The 13324-nt window shown below is 41.9% G+C and overlaps 1 protein-coding gene across 1 annotated transcript in view; it reads right to left on the bottom strand.

Annotated features, from left to right (window-relative positions):
* Positions 1–12901, bottom strand: part of LOC136581955 (capping protein, Arp2/3 and myosin-I linker protein 3-like) — a 218027-nt gene extending 205126 nt beyond the window's left edge. Inside the window, exons 1-2 of the mRNA XM_066582666.1 lie at positions 12858–12901; positions 5800–5894 (exon numbers count right to left, since the gene is read on the bottom strand). Of these exons, the coding sequence (XP_066438763.1) occupies positions 5800–5890 (91 nt within the window). The 5' untranslated portion in view covers positions 5891–5894; positions 12858–12901. The remainder of the gene's footprint in view (positions 1–5799; positions 5895–12857) is intronic.
* Positions 12902–13324: the final 423 nt, after the last annotated feature.

Raw genomic sequence — 13324 nt, 5'->3', positions numbered from 1 at the left:
CGATGGAGAACCTCCACAAAAGACCCCGTTTTGAAAACTAGACCGATTAACGAATTCATCTAGGGCAGTATGGTGTATTTTGTCACCACAGTTTTTAAATAAATCTAAGCAAAGCAAAAGGAAAAAATTATGATTTTAATTTTTTTGGCAATTATCATTTTAAATAGTTTTTTTTTTTGTACAGCACACATATGAATGAAGACTTGCACCCCAAAATGGATACCCCTGTTTATCCTGTGTTCAAAAACATACCAATTGTGGCCCTAATCTACTTATAGGACAGATGGTTAGACCTATAATGGATGGAACACCCATTGGATTTCAGGGTACAACTGAAAAAATTCCAGGCCCCACTACCTAGTTGTAGAGCCATTGAGCAGCCAAAACAATAAAGAACCCCCACAAATGACCCCGTTTAATGAATTTATCTAGAAATCTACTGCATATTTTGACCCCCACAGTTTTTGAATGAATCTAAGCAAAGCAGGAAAGGAAAAAAAAAATCACAATTTCTTTTTTTTTCTTCTTCTGGCAATTGTCATTTTTAAAACCGTTTTGTTTGTACAGCATACACATGAATGAAGACTTTAACCGTAAAATGGATACCTGTTTGTCCAGTGTTCAGAAACATGCCCATTGTGGCCCTAACCTACTTACAGGACACATGGCTAGGCCTATACTGGAGGGGACACCTTTGGATTTCAGGGCACAACTGAATAAATTCCAGGCCCCATTGCTTTATGTGCAGAAAAAATTAGACTCCCTAAAAATAGTTTGTAACATAGTAACATTGTCTTCCTTTGACCTTACAAACTATGTCCATCTAGTTCAGCCTGTTTATCCTCTTGTGGTATTGATCCAGAGGAAGGCAAAAAAAAAAGAGCAAAAGCCAATTAGCCCTTTTGGGGGAAACATTCCTTCCAGACTCCCTAATGGCAATCAGACTAATCCCTGGATCAACCCCAAATATTTCCTACCTGCTGTTTACCCAGATAACAGTTACCCTAAGATTTATATCCTGTAGTATCCTTCCGCTCCAGAAAGACATCAAGTCCCCTTTTAAACTCCTCTATGGATTTTGCCATCACCACATCCTCAGGCAGAGAGTTCGACAGTCTAACTGCTCTTACAGTAAAGAACCCCTTTCTATGTTGGTGATGAAACCTGCTTTCTTCTAGACGTAGCAGATGCCCTCTCATTAACATCGCAGTCCCAGGTATAAACAGATCATGGGAGAGATCCTTGTATTGTCCCCTTATGTATTTATACATAGTCATTTGGTCACCCCTTAGCCGTCTTTTTTCTAGAGTAAATAATCCCAATTTTGATAGCCTCTCTGGGTATTATAGCCCCCCCCCTCCTGCGCGCATCTTTTGACATTACACAACGATAAAAGTAATAATGTAAACTGTATTTCCGAAGACAGGGGTAATTACGGAGGCTGGTTGGGATGGGCACATGGGGCAATAAAACTGGGTATCCCTCCTGCTCCCATGCTTTTTTGGGGAGTTTTTTTTTACCTCAGTGGCCGGAATGGGGTGTAAGCTTGTCGAGGTTTGTAGGTCTCGCACAGAAGGCGTTCAACAAGCTGCACTGGAACTGCAGGAAGCCGAGCGTTCCCAGGGCTACTTGTAAATTATATATTACAGGTAGCGATCTGATTAACACCAGGCACACGTGGCCGTATCTGGAATCCGCTTGCGAAAGCCTGCAGCGGATCTCAGCTGTGAGCCCGGCCGTCTAATGTATTGTGCATAACTGTGTACTCCCACAGGCGGTCATGCGCAATACACCTTTTTTTTTTTCCTGTGCCGTTGCTTAGCTAGCAATGTAGTTGCATATGGGCTGTGGGTATATCCGTACCATAGAGTACAATGGGCTCTGTGTCCAGATATCTGCTAAAATAGAACATGCTGCATTCTGTCTTGTGTGAGTGGATTACGTAATTCCAACCCGCTAATGTGAGTAGAATTCTGTAATCCAATGCATTTGATTGAAGCGCGTAGTACCGTGGAGTAAATGCATGCAGAATCTGCACTTTATATCCGGTCGTGTGAGACCGACTTAAATGGGTTGTCCCGCGAAAGCAAGTGGGTCTATACACTTCTGTATGGCCATATTGATGCACTTTGTAATGTACATTGTGCATTAATTATGAGCCATACAGAAGTTATCAGAAGTTATTCACTTACCTGTTCCGTTGCTAGCGTCCTCGTCTCCATGGTGCCGTCTAATTTTCAGCGTCTAATCGCCAGATTAGACGCGCTTGCGCAGTCCGGTCTTCTTCTTTTCTGAATGGGGCCGCTCGTGCCGGAGAGCGGCTCCTTGTAGCTCCGCCCCATCACGTGCCGATTCCAGCCAATCAGGAGGCTGGAATCGGCAATGGACCGCACAGAAGACCTGCGGTCCACCGAGGGAGAAGATCCCGGCGGCCATCTTCAGCAGGTATGTAAGAAGTCACCGGAGCGCGGGGATTCAGGTAAGCACTGTGCGGTTTTCTTGTTTAACCCCTGCATCGGGTTTGTCTCGCGCCGAACGGGGGGGCTATTGAAGAAAAACAAAACCCCGTTTCGGCGCGGGACAACCCCTTTAAGGTAGATCGCAACCTTTTTATCGCATGACTAGACGTCTTTCTCGAGTGCAAGGATATTACAGGATTTAGACATTAGGTGACTAGCAGGTTTGTAGTTCCGGGTCTTACAGTCAGGTAGGAACTATCAAAGGTTGATCCAGGGATTATTCTAATTGCCATTATGGAGTCGGGAAGGAATTTTCCCACAAATGGGCTAATTGGCTTCTGCCTCTTGTTTTTTTTTTGCCTTTCTCTGGATCAACTACGGTGTTGAAATAGGCTGAACTTGATGGATATTGTCTTCATTCAGCCTAACTTACTATGTGAACAGTGAATGCTAAATGAGGCCAAAGGTCACTGTACCTGGCTCTTGGCAACCGTTGTTGGCCAGGAGCAAGGAAGTGTAAAATTTCCTGAGCTCCCAAGCACCTACGCAGGTGTCCTGCATTTTGCAGGTGAGGCAGGTGAAGTACGTGGGGGATGATCGCATTGGGGTTGCAATGCGGAGGCCTCCGGTGAGAAGTTTCATCAGTGAGGGGAGATAAAACTTCAACTTTTTAATTTAAAAAAAAAAAACTTTTACGTGATCGCCATTATCCACTGGATAACTGTGATCATGTGACCAGTAACCGCATACTGCACCCCTCCGTGACATCTCCAGGCTCTTGGCTACCTTTGGTAGCCAGGAGCAGGGAGATTTTAAATTTCCCAGGCAATCCTTGACTTTTGCGTATGCGTCCGCATTATGCTGACTGGCACATGCGCTGAAGCTGAGAAAGGTCTGCGGATAAAGATTCCATCAAGGGACAAATCCGGGGACCTTAGTTATGTAATTTCATCTTCCCTCACCGGGAAGGGAAGATAACAGTGATCATGTGACCAGGAAAAAAATAGCTAAGTGCAGGGGAATTCTAAATTTGCAGGGATCTCCAGCCTTCTGCGCATGCGTGCAACAAGTCAGCGCATGCGCAGAAGCCCCACAGTAGGTGTAGATCGCCGTGGGACATCACAGAGGACGGGTGAGTATTTTCACCTCCCCTCATGGATCCGGTCGATAAGGGGAGGTAAAACTTTAACTTTTTTTCACTTTTTCATGATTGTTATCCATTGAATAATGGTGATCACGGACCTTGGGACCTCAGTGACACCTCCTGCTTCCCGGCTACCTTCAGGAACCAGGAGATTTCAAATTTGCCAGGGCTTCCGGCCTTCTGCACATGCGGCTGACATAATGCCACCTGGCTCCCATGCACAGAAGACTGGCGTCTGGTCCTAAAGGACCAGATCGTCGCAGTACATCACGGAGGACAGTGGTGAGTACTCTCAGCTGCCCCCATGGATCTGAGCTGAATCTTTATCTTTTTAAAAAACTTTTTACACTTTAATGTGATCGGCGCTATCCACGGCCCCCCATGACTGCTCCATGTTGTCAGCTACCTCTGGGAACAGACAGCATGGAGCTGTCACGTCCACAGCCCACGTGGCTTCAATCCCCAGAGGAAGCATGTTTTTACGTCCTCTGACATTAAAGCCCACTTAACTAGAATGTAAAAGGTCTGAGTGGTCACTAAGGAGTTAACTTAAATGGGCTACATCTCATAACCAAGAGCTAACTCAAAGTTTTCAATGTCATTTTTGTTTCTTTCATGATCAAATGATTAAGAAATACCTGTTTTCAAGTTGGAAAGATTTTCACTGACTAGTGTAATGGATCTTTTCCTCGTTTAGGAATAAGGCTAATTTCATACGGGCAAGTGCGATATCGGGCTGGCTGATGTGCGATATCCCCACGGCTGGGAGGCACTTTTGTGTTAAAACATCCTCGCATCACTTTTGGGAAGTAACGAAAAACCGCAGCGAAGGATCATGGAGTGTTTCCCATTGTTTTCAATGGATAAACCTCGCATTTTACTCATGTGCAAATCGCATGCCGTGCGATACTGTACTGGCCCCATAGAAAACAATGGGCAATGCAAGTCATACTGGAGGGAACACCCAAAGATGATAAATGACTATTTTTTTTTTATTCCTGCACCACAATGTGGGAAGAAATCACTTGTGCATGACCCCATTCAAATGAATGGGGTTCATATTGATGTGAGATTTTCTCGGCCATGTGAAAACTACCTAATAGCTTGCTTCATAGATGGAAGTAATTCCCATCTGTGTTCAGCTTTATAAAATACCTCAAGCTCGGTAACAGAATCTCTCCAAATGTTTTATATATCTACAGGTAAACAGTCAGTACCAGGGGCTTTATTGATTTTGTAAGGAAGCCATTGTTTCCTACAATTCCTCCAAATCCACAGGAACATCAAGGAAATCTCCTGTTCTTGTGACAAGCAGGGTAGTGTTATATTTGCTAGATATTGCTAAATGTGTGCACGCGTTTTGTGAAGTCTGATAAAGCTAGCTCTATAAAGGAAGGGGTAGCTGTAGCTGTCTGTTAGAAGGGTGCTACTGAGAATGGTGTGTCACCAAACACAATGTAACTCTTATGACTCAAGAATTAATGTCAGAAGTGTTCCCTATAAGAGGTTTACAATTGTGTACAGCTAAAACATGTAGTCAAACTTCAGCGATATCATACACCTTAAAGGGGTTGTCCCGAGGCAGCAAGTGGGTCTATACACTTCTGTATGGCCATAATAATGCACTTTGTAATGTACATTGTGCATTAATTATGAGCCATACAGAAGTTATAAAAAGTTTTATACTTACCTGCTCCGTTGCTGGCGTCCTCGTCTCCATGGAGCCGACTAATTTTTGGCCTCCGATGGCCAAATTAGCCGCGCTTGCGCAGTCCGGGTCTTCAGCAGTCTTCTATGGAGCCGCTCGTGCCAGAGAGGGGCTCCGTGTAGCTCCGCCCCGTCACGTGCCGATTCCAGCCAATCAGGAGGCTGGAATCGGCAGTGGACCGCACAGAAGAGCTGCGGTCCACGAAGGTAGAAGATCCCGGCGGCCATCTTCAGCGGTAAGTATTGAAGTCACCGGACCGCCGGGATTCAGGTAAGCGCTGTGCGGGTGGTTTTTTTAACCCCTGCATCGGGGTTGTCTCGCGCCGAACGGGGGGGGGGGGTTAAAAAAAAAAAAACCCGTTTCGGCGCGGGACATCTCCTTTAATGTTTGAACCAACTAATGTCATACTTGTGAATTTTCGGTTTCATTAATTACATACATTTACCTAAGAAAAATACAAATTGTATTTTATTAAGATGCACAATTACCACAAGGTCCTTGGATACTTTCTCTAAAATCGTCTAGGTGATCAGTAATCCATGTGAAGTTGTCTTGAAGGACTGGATTTTTCCTTATCATGTTTCTACAAATACAAAAACTTTAATATTTAGTGTCTTCATATACATTCTACAAGGAGCATTACTGATAAAGTAGTAGATATTCTATTGTTAATTTCCATTACTAGTTTTAAGAGTAAAGAAATATTCGTGTTTGTATTACTGAAATTAAAAGTTCTATAACCTCTTGAAGAGAATCAGTTACCATCAAAATGTCCAGTGGCCAGTGTCATGACTATTAGGAGGAGGTACTTGCAGGGCTTGAATTCAAATTTTTTGTTTCAACGGTTTTTATTGAAAATTTCCAAAAATAGTACTGGTGTAGAACCTTCTTAATTCCCCACGCAGGGGGACGTTTATCACTGACTTGAAGTTCAATAAATTTTACTACAGCATCATATTTGTAAAAATAGAATGCTGGGAAGGGGTAACAAAAGGAGTATAACAAGGGGTTGTCAAGGATCCATATCATTTTTCTATTGTTTGTATACTAAATGTTGAGTTAGTTTCTGGTGGGGTGGTTAGGTAGAAGATGAGCTATAATGTAGTCCTGGTATAGTGGCCCAGGGGTTCCTACAGAACACTCACACCAACGCTTGTCCTGTGTCACCTGTTTATGTGCCATCCGTCGACATAGAAGGTGCCGTCTGTAGGAGAGACCTTGTTTCAACTCTTCTCTCTACTAAGCCTAGAGCTGAGCTCTGATGTCAGCTGCTGTTTTATTGGCTGATAGTTAGCTTCAATCTTACTGGTGCAGAGTCCAACGGCGGGAAACCTACAACACAAGTCCCTATGCAAGAGTTGGAAGAGTCCAGAAAGTGCGGGAAAGAATCAGAGGAGATAAAAGGAGTCAGTGAGCAGTTAGGCAGATTCAGCCAGGAGTGAGAGGAGTGGTTATAGTCCAGTCGTGTTGGAGAGGAGGAGGTACTTGTGCAGGAGAAAGTCAGCATTAGCAGCGCATTCTTCCTGACGTTGAGTGAGATGTGATTCCACTCCCTTGGCATCCTATAGCAGAGAGGAGAGCCTTTCTGAGGTCGGTCTTCTACTAACAGTGAGTCAAAACTACCCAGTGAACTCAAAGCCAGGATTAGTCTTAGTCACTTTTCACTCTGCTTCATCTACACTCTACTAAACTTTAACCCCTTGAGTGGCACGCCCGGAAATTTTCCGGGACGAGCTCCACTGCCCATAGTGATATAGCCCCGAAGATTTCCAGGCTATGTATCACTATGGGAGCTGCAGAGCACAATGCCACAAGCTGTGGCATTGTGCTCTGCCTGCACAGTCCCACAGAGAACCAGTGCAGGACTTTGAATTCATAAGCGAGAGATTGCCGGCAGATCGGTAATATCTTCCTGCTTCTGTTTTTCAAACTCCTGCACTGGTTTGTTTACAGGTTGCCATAGAGACAATCAGCTTGTCAGAAGCAAGCTGATGGTCTCTGTGGCAGGGAGAGCTGGTGCTTGGCTTTCAGAGGACAGCCAGGCAGCAGCTCTTACAGCAGAGATCAGAGAAAACCTCTGATTTCTGCAGTGTTCACCCTTTAAATGCTGCAGTCTATGTGACTGCAGCATGTAAAGGGCTGTAGCCATCGGATCCCCGGAATGTGATCACAGGGTCCTGATGGTTCTCTGTGGGAGTCCCCTAAAGGGACAAAAAGTTAAAAAATTAGAAAAACAAAAACAATTGTCTCCCTTAAAATTACACATGTGGTATCCCTGCGTCGTAATGATCTAGAGAAGGAAGTTAGTATATTATTTAACCCCTTAATGACATGGCCCATTTTTTCCCCATTTCTTTTATTCTTCCCCCTGTTTAAAAAAAATCCTAACTCCTTTATTTATTCATCGACGTCGCTGCATGAGGGCTTTTTTTTGCGGGAAAAGTTGTATTTTTCAATGGTGCTATTTAAAGTACCATATAATCTACTGAAAAACTTTTAAAAAATTCTAAGTGGTGTAAAATGAAAAAAAAAATGACATTCAGCCATCTTTCAGTGCGTTTTATTTCTACGGCACACAAACTGAAACAAAAAAAACACATGATAACTTTATTCTACGGGTCAGTACGATTACTAACATACCAAACTTATATAGTTTTTTTTTGGGCTGTACTATTTTTTTTCAAAGACCTTTAATTTTTTTAAATTATTTTCTGCTGCATCTTCTACGCGCAATAACTTTTTGTATTTTTCCGTCGACGTACTTGAGCAAGGGCTCATTTTTTGCGAGATGTACTGTAGTTTATGTTAGTACTAATTCGGAATACATTAGACTTTTTGATCGCTTTTTATTGCATTTTTTTCTGGGAGATAGGGTGACTGAAAGTGCATTTGTGGCGTTAATTTTTTTTCGGACTACGTTCACCGTGCGGGGTAAATAATGCACTACTTTGATAGATCGTACATTCATGGACGCGGCGATACCAAATATGTATTTTTCTTCTATGATTTTGATTTTTTTTATTATAAATATGGCAAAAGGAGGGTGATTTAAACTTTTATTACTTTTTTTTAAGTGTGAAAGTCATGAAAGAGAAAAACTTTTACAATTTGGTATTGGCATAATCGTACTGGCCTGTAGAATTACTTTAATACATTATTTATACTGCTCAGAGAATGCAGTGAAAAATAACAATAAAAAACGTGCCAGAATTACAGATTTTGTTAATCTTGCCACTAGAAAAAATGGAATAAAAAGTGATCAAAATTTTACATGTTCCAAAAAATTAGATAAATGAAGACTAGAGTTCATCCCGCAAAAAACAAGGCCTTCTAGGGCTCTGTCAATGGAAAAATAAAATTAATACGGCTCTTGGAATGTGGCGACACAAAAGCAAACCTTTAAGAAAAAAAAGTGTTAAATGTACAAAAATAGAAAAACATAAAAAAACTGTAAACTTGGTATCGTTGGAATCATGCTTACTTAGAATAATGTTATCACATTATTTATTCTGCTCGCTGAACGCCGTAAAAATGAAATCGAAAAAACAAATGGCAGAATTTCTTTTTTTCCTAATCTCCCTCCAAATTTTTTTTTACAAAAGTTATGCAATACATTATATTTACCCAAAATGATGCCATCAAAAAGTCCAACTTGTCCCGCAAAAAACAAGCCCTTATATGGCTGTCAATGGAAAAATGAAAAAGTTATGGCTCTTGGAACACGACTGGAAAATTAGTTGAAATTAAATGATTAGACCATTTAAAAAACCTGCCCTGGCAGGTCTAACTGGGTGGTAAGAAACCCGCCACTCAAGGGGTTAATCATCTCTTTAGTTAAAACAACTAATGGGGAAATTGTCTTTCAAATTAGTTTAGAGAAAAGAGCGTTGAGGTTCTTAATTCAGACAATATTACTGTATTCTTCGTGTTCAAATCGCTGCTTACTGCTGCATCTGCTTGTATCATTCCAAAGTACTGTTGTGGGGATTGCTTTTTCTACTGTTAAAAAATTCAGCTAAATAAATCTACATAGTCCCAGATTACTACTACAAGCTACTGGACTTGAATCAGTTATTTCTTCGGCATTCCATCCCAAGGGTTCAGTTGGAGTACTGGCGTCACGCATGACTAAACAGGCCTTCCAGTAAGCGTACCACGGTACGTTCCTTGGGTCGCTGCACAGCACCTTTGGTGCCACTGTCTGGAGGAGCCATAGAGCCTCCTGTGACAACCCCTCTGCAACCCTTGTGGTCTCCTTCACTTTAGTGCACTTTGCGCGGTCATTGCACTGAGACCTCTAAATGGTCAATCCAGTGCTGCCATATATTTAGAAAATTGGGTAGGGGGTCTGTTCTAATAGTGTCGATCCTTTCGTAGAGCATGATTGTGGAATTCTTTTGGTCACCTCAGGAAACGAGAGGCTTGGGGTTCTCCATTTTGAAGCAATATGGAGTTTTGCATGACCTGAATAAGGCGATGGGCTGTGAATTTAAGCTTCGGTGGTCAGTCTCCTAGAAGGGAAAACTGTGGGAGATTTAGACATTGGGCCCACAAACAATTGATTTACCAAATTATGGACATGCTTCCACAGCTTTACAACCTCCGGGTAAGACCACCAAGTGTGGATCATATTCCCAACCTCCTGACACCCTCGAAAACAAAGCTGGAAGGAAGATGGGCATGCATGGTAGATTCTCAGTGGAATGAAGTATGTTCTATGAAAAATTTTAAACAAAGTTTCCATAAGCAAAACCTGGTGGCTACCCTTAGAAATTGTGAAACAGCAGTGCTGCCATCTTTCCAAAGTCAACTCCACCCCCAGGTACTCCTCCCACCTTTTCATAAACTGAAGTTTTTCCCCAGCTACAGGTTGGATCAGCATGCTATATATGAGAGTTCCTCTCTGAGAGAGGTCATTAGCACAAAGGTTTTCAAACTGTGTGAGATTGGGGAGAACAGGAGGCAGAGGTAGGAATTGGACAAAATGGAAAACCTGGAGGATCCAAAGGTATTCCTATGTGGGTGGCTTGAATATGGCCATCAATTTTTGTTTAGCAATAAACTTTGATCTATAGTAGAAATCTATAGTAGAAATGGCATCTCCATCATGGAAAGTAGGCTAAGTTCAGACTCAGTGGGAATTGTGGGTTAGGGATTATCGATAGCATCGGTGAGAGCTTAGAAGATAGCTTATTACACAGTAAGTACTTCACAGCAAAAGGGAATAGTATAACAGGGGGCTCCTTTGCAGCAATCCTGAGGAAAGAGGGTTCAGGGACCAAGTTAAGGATGGTATCAGGTGCAGATTTATGCTTTTTTCAATGTCCACCCAGAGCAGGTTATTTGTGCTACCCAAACATATAACCCATTGAGCTAATCGCGCAGATTTGTAATATTTAACTAGGTTGGGCATCGAGAGGCCCCCCAGTTGTCAGTGGTAGTACATTATAGTATGTTTGATCCTCGAACGTTTGTTGGCCCATTTGAATGGAAGGACTGGAAGCTGGAAGCTATGGAGGGTGGGCAGAGGGATAGGTATCAGTAAGCATCTAAAGAGATAGAGTATTCTTAGCAAAGTGACCATTTTAATCACGTTAATCCTACCCACCTATGACAAGTATGGCTTATCCCATTTTAGCAGGTCCGATGCAAGTTTCTTAAGTAGGGGGGATTAATTCCATTCATACAGGAAATGTGATGAAGTAGTCATTTTAACACCCAGGTATGTAATATGTTTTTGTTGAAATTGGAAGTTAAGGTTGACCAGTTTCTTAACACGTTCCGAGGTATTGATATAAGATTCTTCTGATTTGTCTATATTCAATGGGAGGCCTGAGAGAGCCCCCCAGGTGTCTAGAATAGACATTAAGTTCAGCAGAGTCATTAAGGGTTGAGATAAGGTTAGCAAAAGGTCATCCACAAATAGGCTTAATTTATATTCAGGACCATTGAAATTCAGCCCCTTAACATTAGGGTTATTGCAAATGGCGTCTGCCAGTGGCTCAACAGCTACAGCAAATAGAGCCGGGGCAGTTGGCATCCTTGTCTGGTTCCTCTGTTAATTCGTGTAGGAGTAACTCTTGTGGAAGGTGTAGAGTAGATGGCCTAGAATGCAGAAAGGAAGGGTCCTTGCATTCCAATGCACCATGGAACTCAAAATAAATAAATCCACGATAATGTATCAAAGGCCTTCTCTAAATCTAATGCTAATAAGGTCATCTGGGCTTTGTATTGATCTTTATGGACTAGGGCTGGGAGGAGGAGGTTCAGCCATGCAGTTAAAATGGCCGTAAAAATCTTGTAATCCCGGTTAAACAACAAAATAGGTCTATAATTTTTTGGGGACAGATGGTCTTTATTTTCTTTAGGGATGACTGTGAATTGGGAATTCAGGAATCTCTCCCTTTTATGAGGTCCTAGAAGATTTTTCTTTTAACCAGAGTTCCTTATTCTAGTTGTAGGCACCTAATTGTAAGACTTATTTAGTTTGTCCAGTTAGTGTCTTGCCCCTTGATTTTCTAGTCGGGCCTGTGTGTTCTAGTCTGTGGTTTGACCAAACTCTCCTTATTTGTTTTTATCTGTCTTGACTCATTCCATGCCTTTGCTTCTTTTAGCCTCTTGTCTGTGCCTTAGTGCTCTCTTTTTCTCAGGGATAGTGTTTAGACAGGGTTATCCATAGGGACAACTTAGCGCTCTTTAGGTACAGTGGTGTCTGATGTGAGTATCAAGGAGAGGCATAGGGAAAACTAGTGTTTGAGTCAGCATTTCTCTAGTTATCTTGGTTTCATATAATCTAATTCAGCCTACGATGCAAGTTTCATTATATTAATCATCATCCATTTACTTTCACCCTCTGCTTTGTCATTTAATAGTGAGTCCCTAGTTCTTGTAGATAAGGGTCAACTAGTGACTTGGTATAGCTCTTTAAAGAATGGAGATGAGCAATCTTTTTGTTCTACTCAAGACACTTAATGCTGCAGCTAGTTGTTTTACAGTCTGACACAGAATTAGGAGGAGGGGCTGATCTTAACAGTTCTCAACAGCCTCCTTTGAAAAACAGCATATAGCATTGTGCATGCATCAGTTTCCCATGATATGCGCAGTGTTTTTTGATGGAGGCTGCTGCTAGAAGGGCGTGGTCACATGCTCCTCCATCAGAAGACACATTGAGTCAAAGTGCTGTACAGTCATGGATAAGACTGTACTAAACAAGGGGTAGCATTTCTGAGTGAAGGAGATTGGCACCAGTGTGCTAATAATGGTTCGTAGTGTTTCTAGCACGTTTGTCAAAATGATGATAAAGTTGTCAACCCTTTTAAGGTCTTTTGAAAATGTTCAGTTAGTGTAGAGTGACTACTAGTTATAAAATATGACTCGGGAGGGAACATTGAGTGTCGTGGATTTTAAAATCCACACTGATTATTTTTTTGTTTTTTGTGTATTCAGGTATGAAAATCTACAACAAACACCGTGTCAATGTAGCCTAGTGCTTTATTAGTATAAGTGCAGCATAAAAATTGTAAACTTTTTTTAAGACTGTACTCACCCAGGAGATGAATCTGGAAATATTTTTTTTATTGCAGTGGTAACAAAAATTACTACTTGTTCAAGGTCTTCCTCAGACATAAATTGAAATGGATAAAGAAAAGTGTCTGTCTCTAATACAGCCTGTTAAAACAAATATTAGATTATTGAAAAACAAAAGATCTCAATCTGCATCGCAAAACTCAAATTATACATTGGAATCGCAGCAAGTTTTGACCTTGATGTGGGAAGAACTTTGAAATGCTTTTACTTATTCCACTGATTCTGATAGTATTTTTTCTTTTGTTAATGAAAGAAAAACCCAGCGCAGTATACTGCAGAGGAACCCTACATAAGAAAGGCAAGGTGCAGAATGGAAAAATGGTACCTCTGCCGACTCTGCAATGGCTCAACATGTATGATAGCCAGTCAACCTGCAGCAGCCACTCTGACCAGAAGAACAAATCTTCTGCAGTAGATGCAGTGAGA

Source organism: Eleutherodactylus coqui, chromosome 11, assembly GCF_035609145.1.
Source record: "Eleutherodactylus coqui strain aEleCoq1 chromosome 11, aEleCoq1.hap1, whole genome shotgun sequence".
Lineage (NCBI taxonomy): Eukaryota > Metazoa > Chordata > Amphibia > Anura > Eleutherodactylidae > Eleutherodactylus > Eleutherodactylus coqui.
The sequence above is the reverse complement of the archived record's forward strand: the minus strand, read 5'-3'. Positions and strand labels throughout refer to the sequence as shown.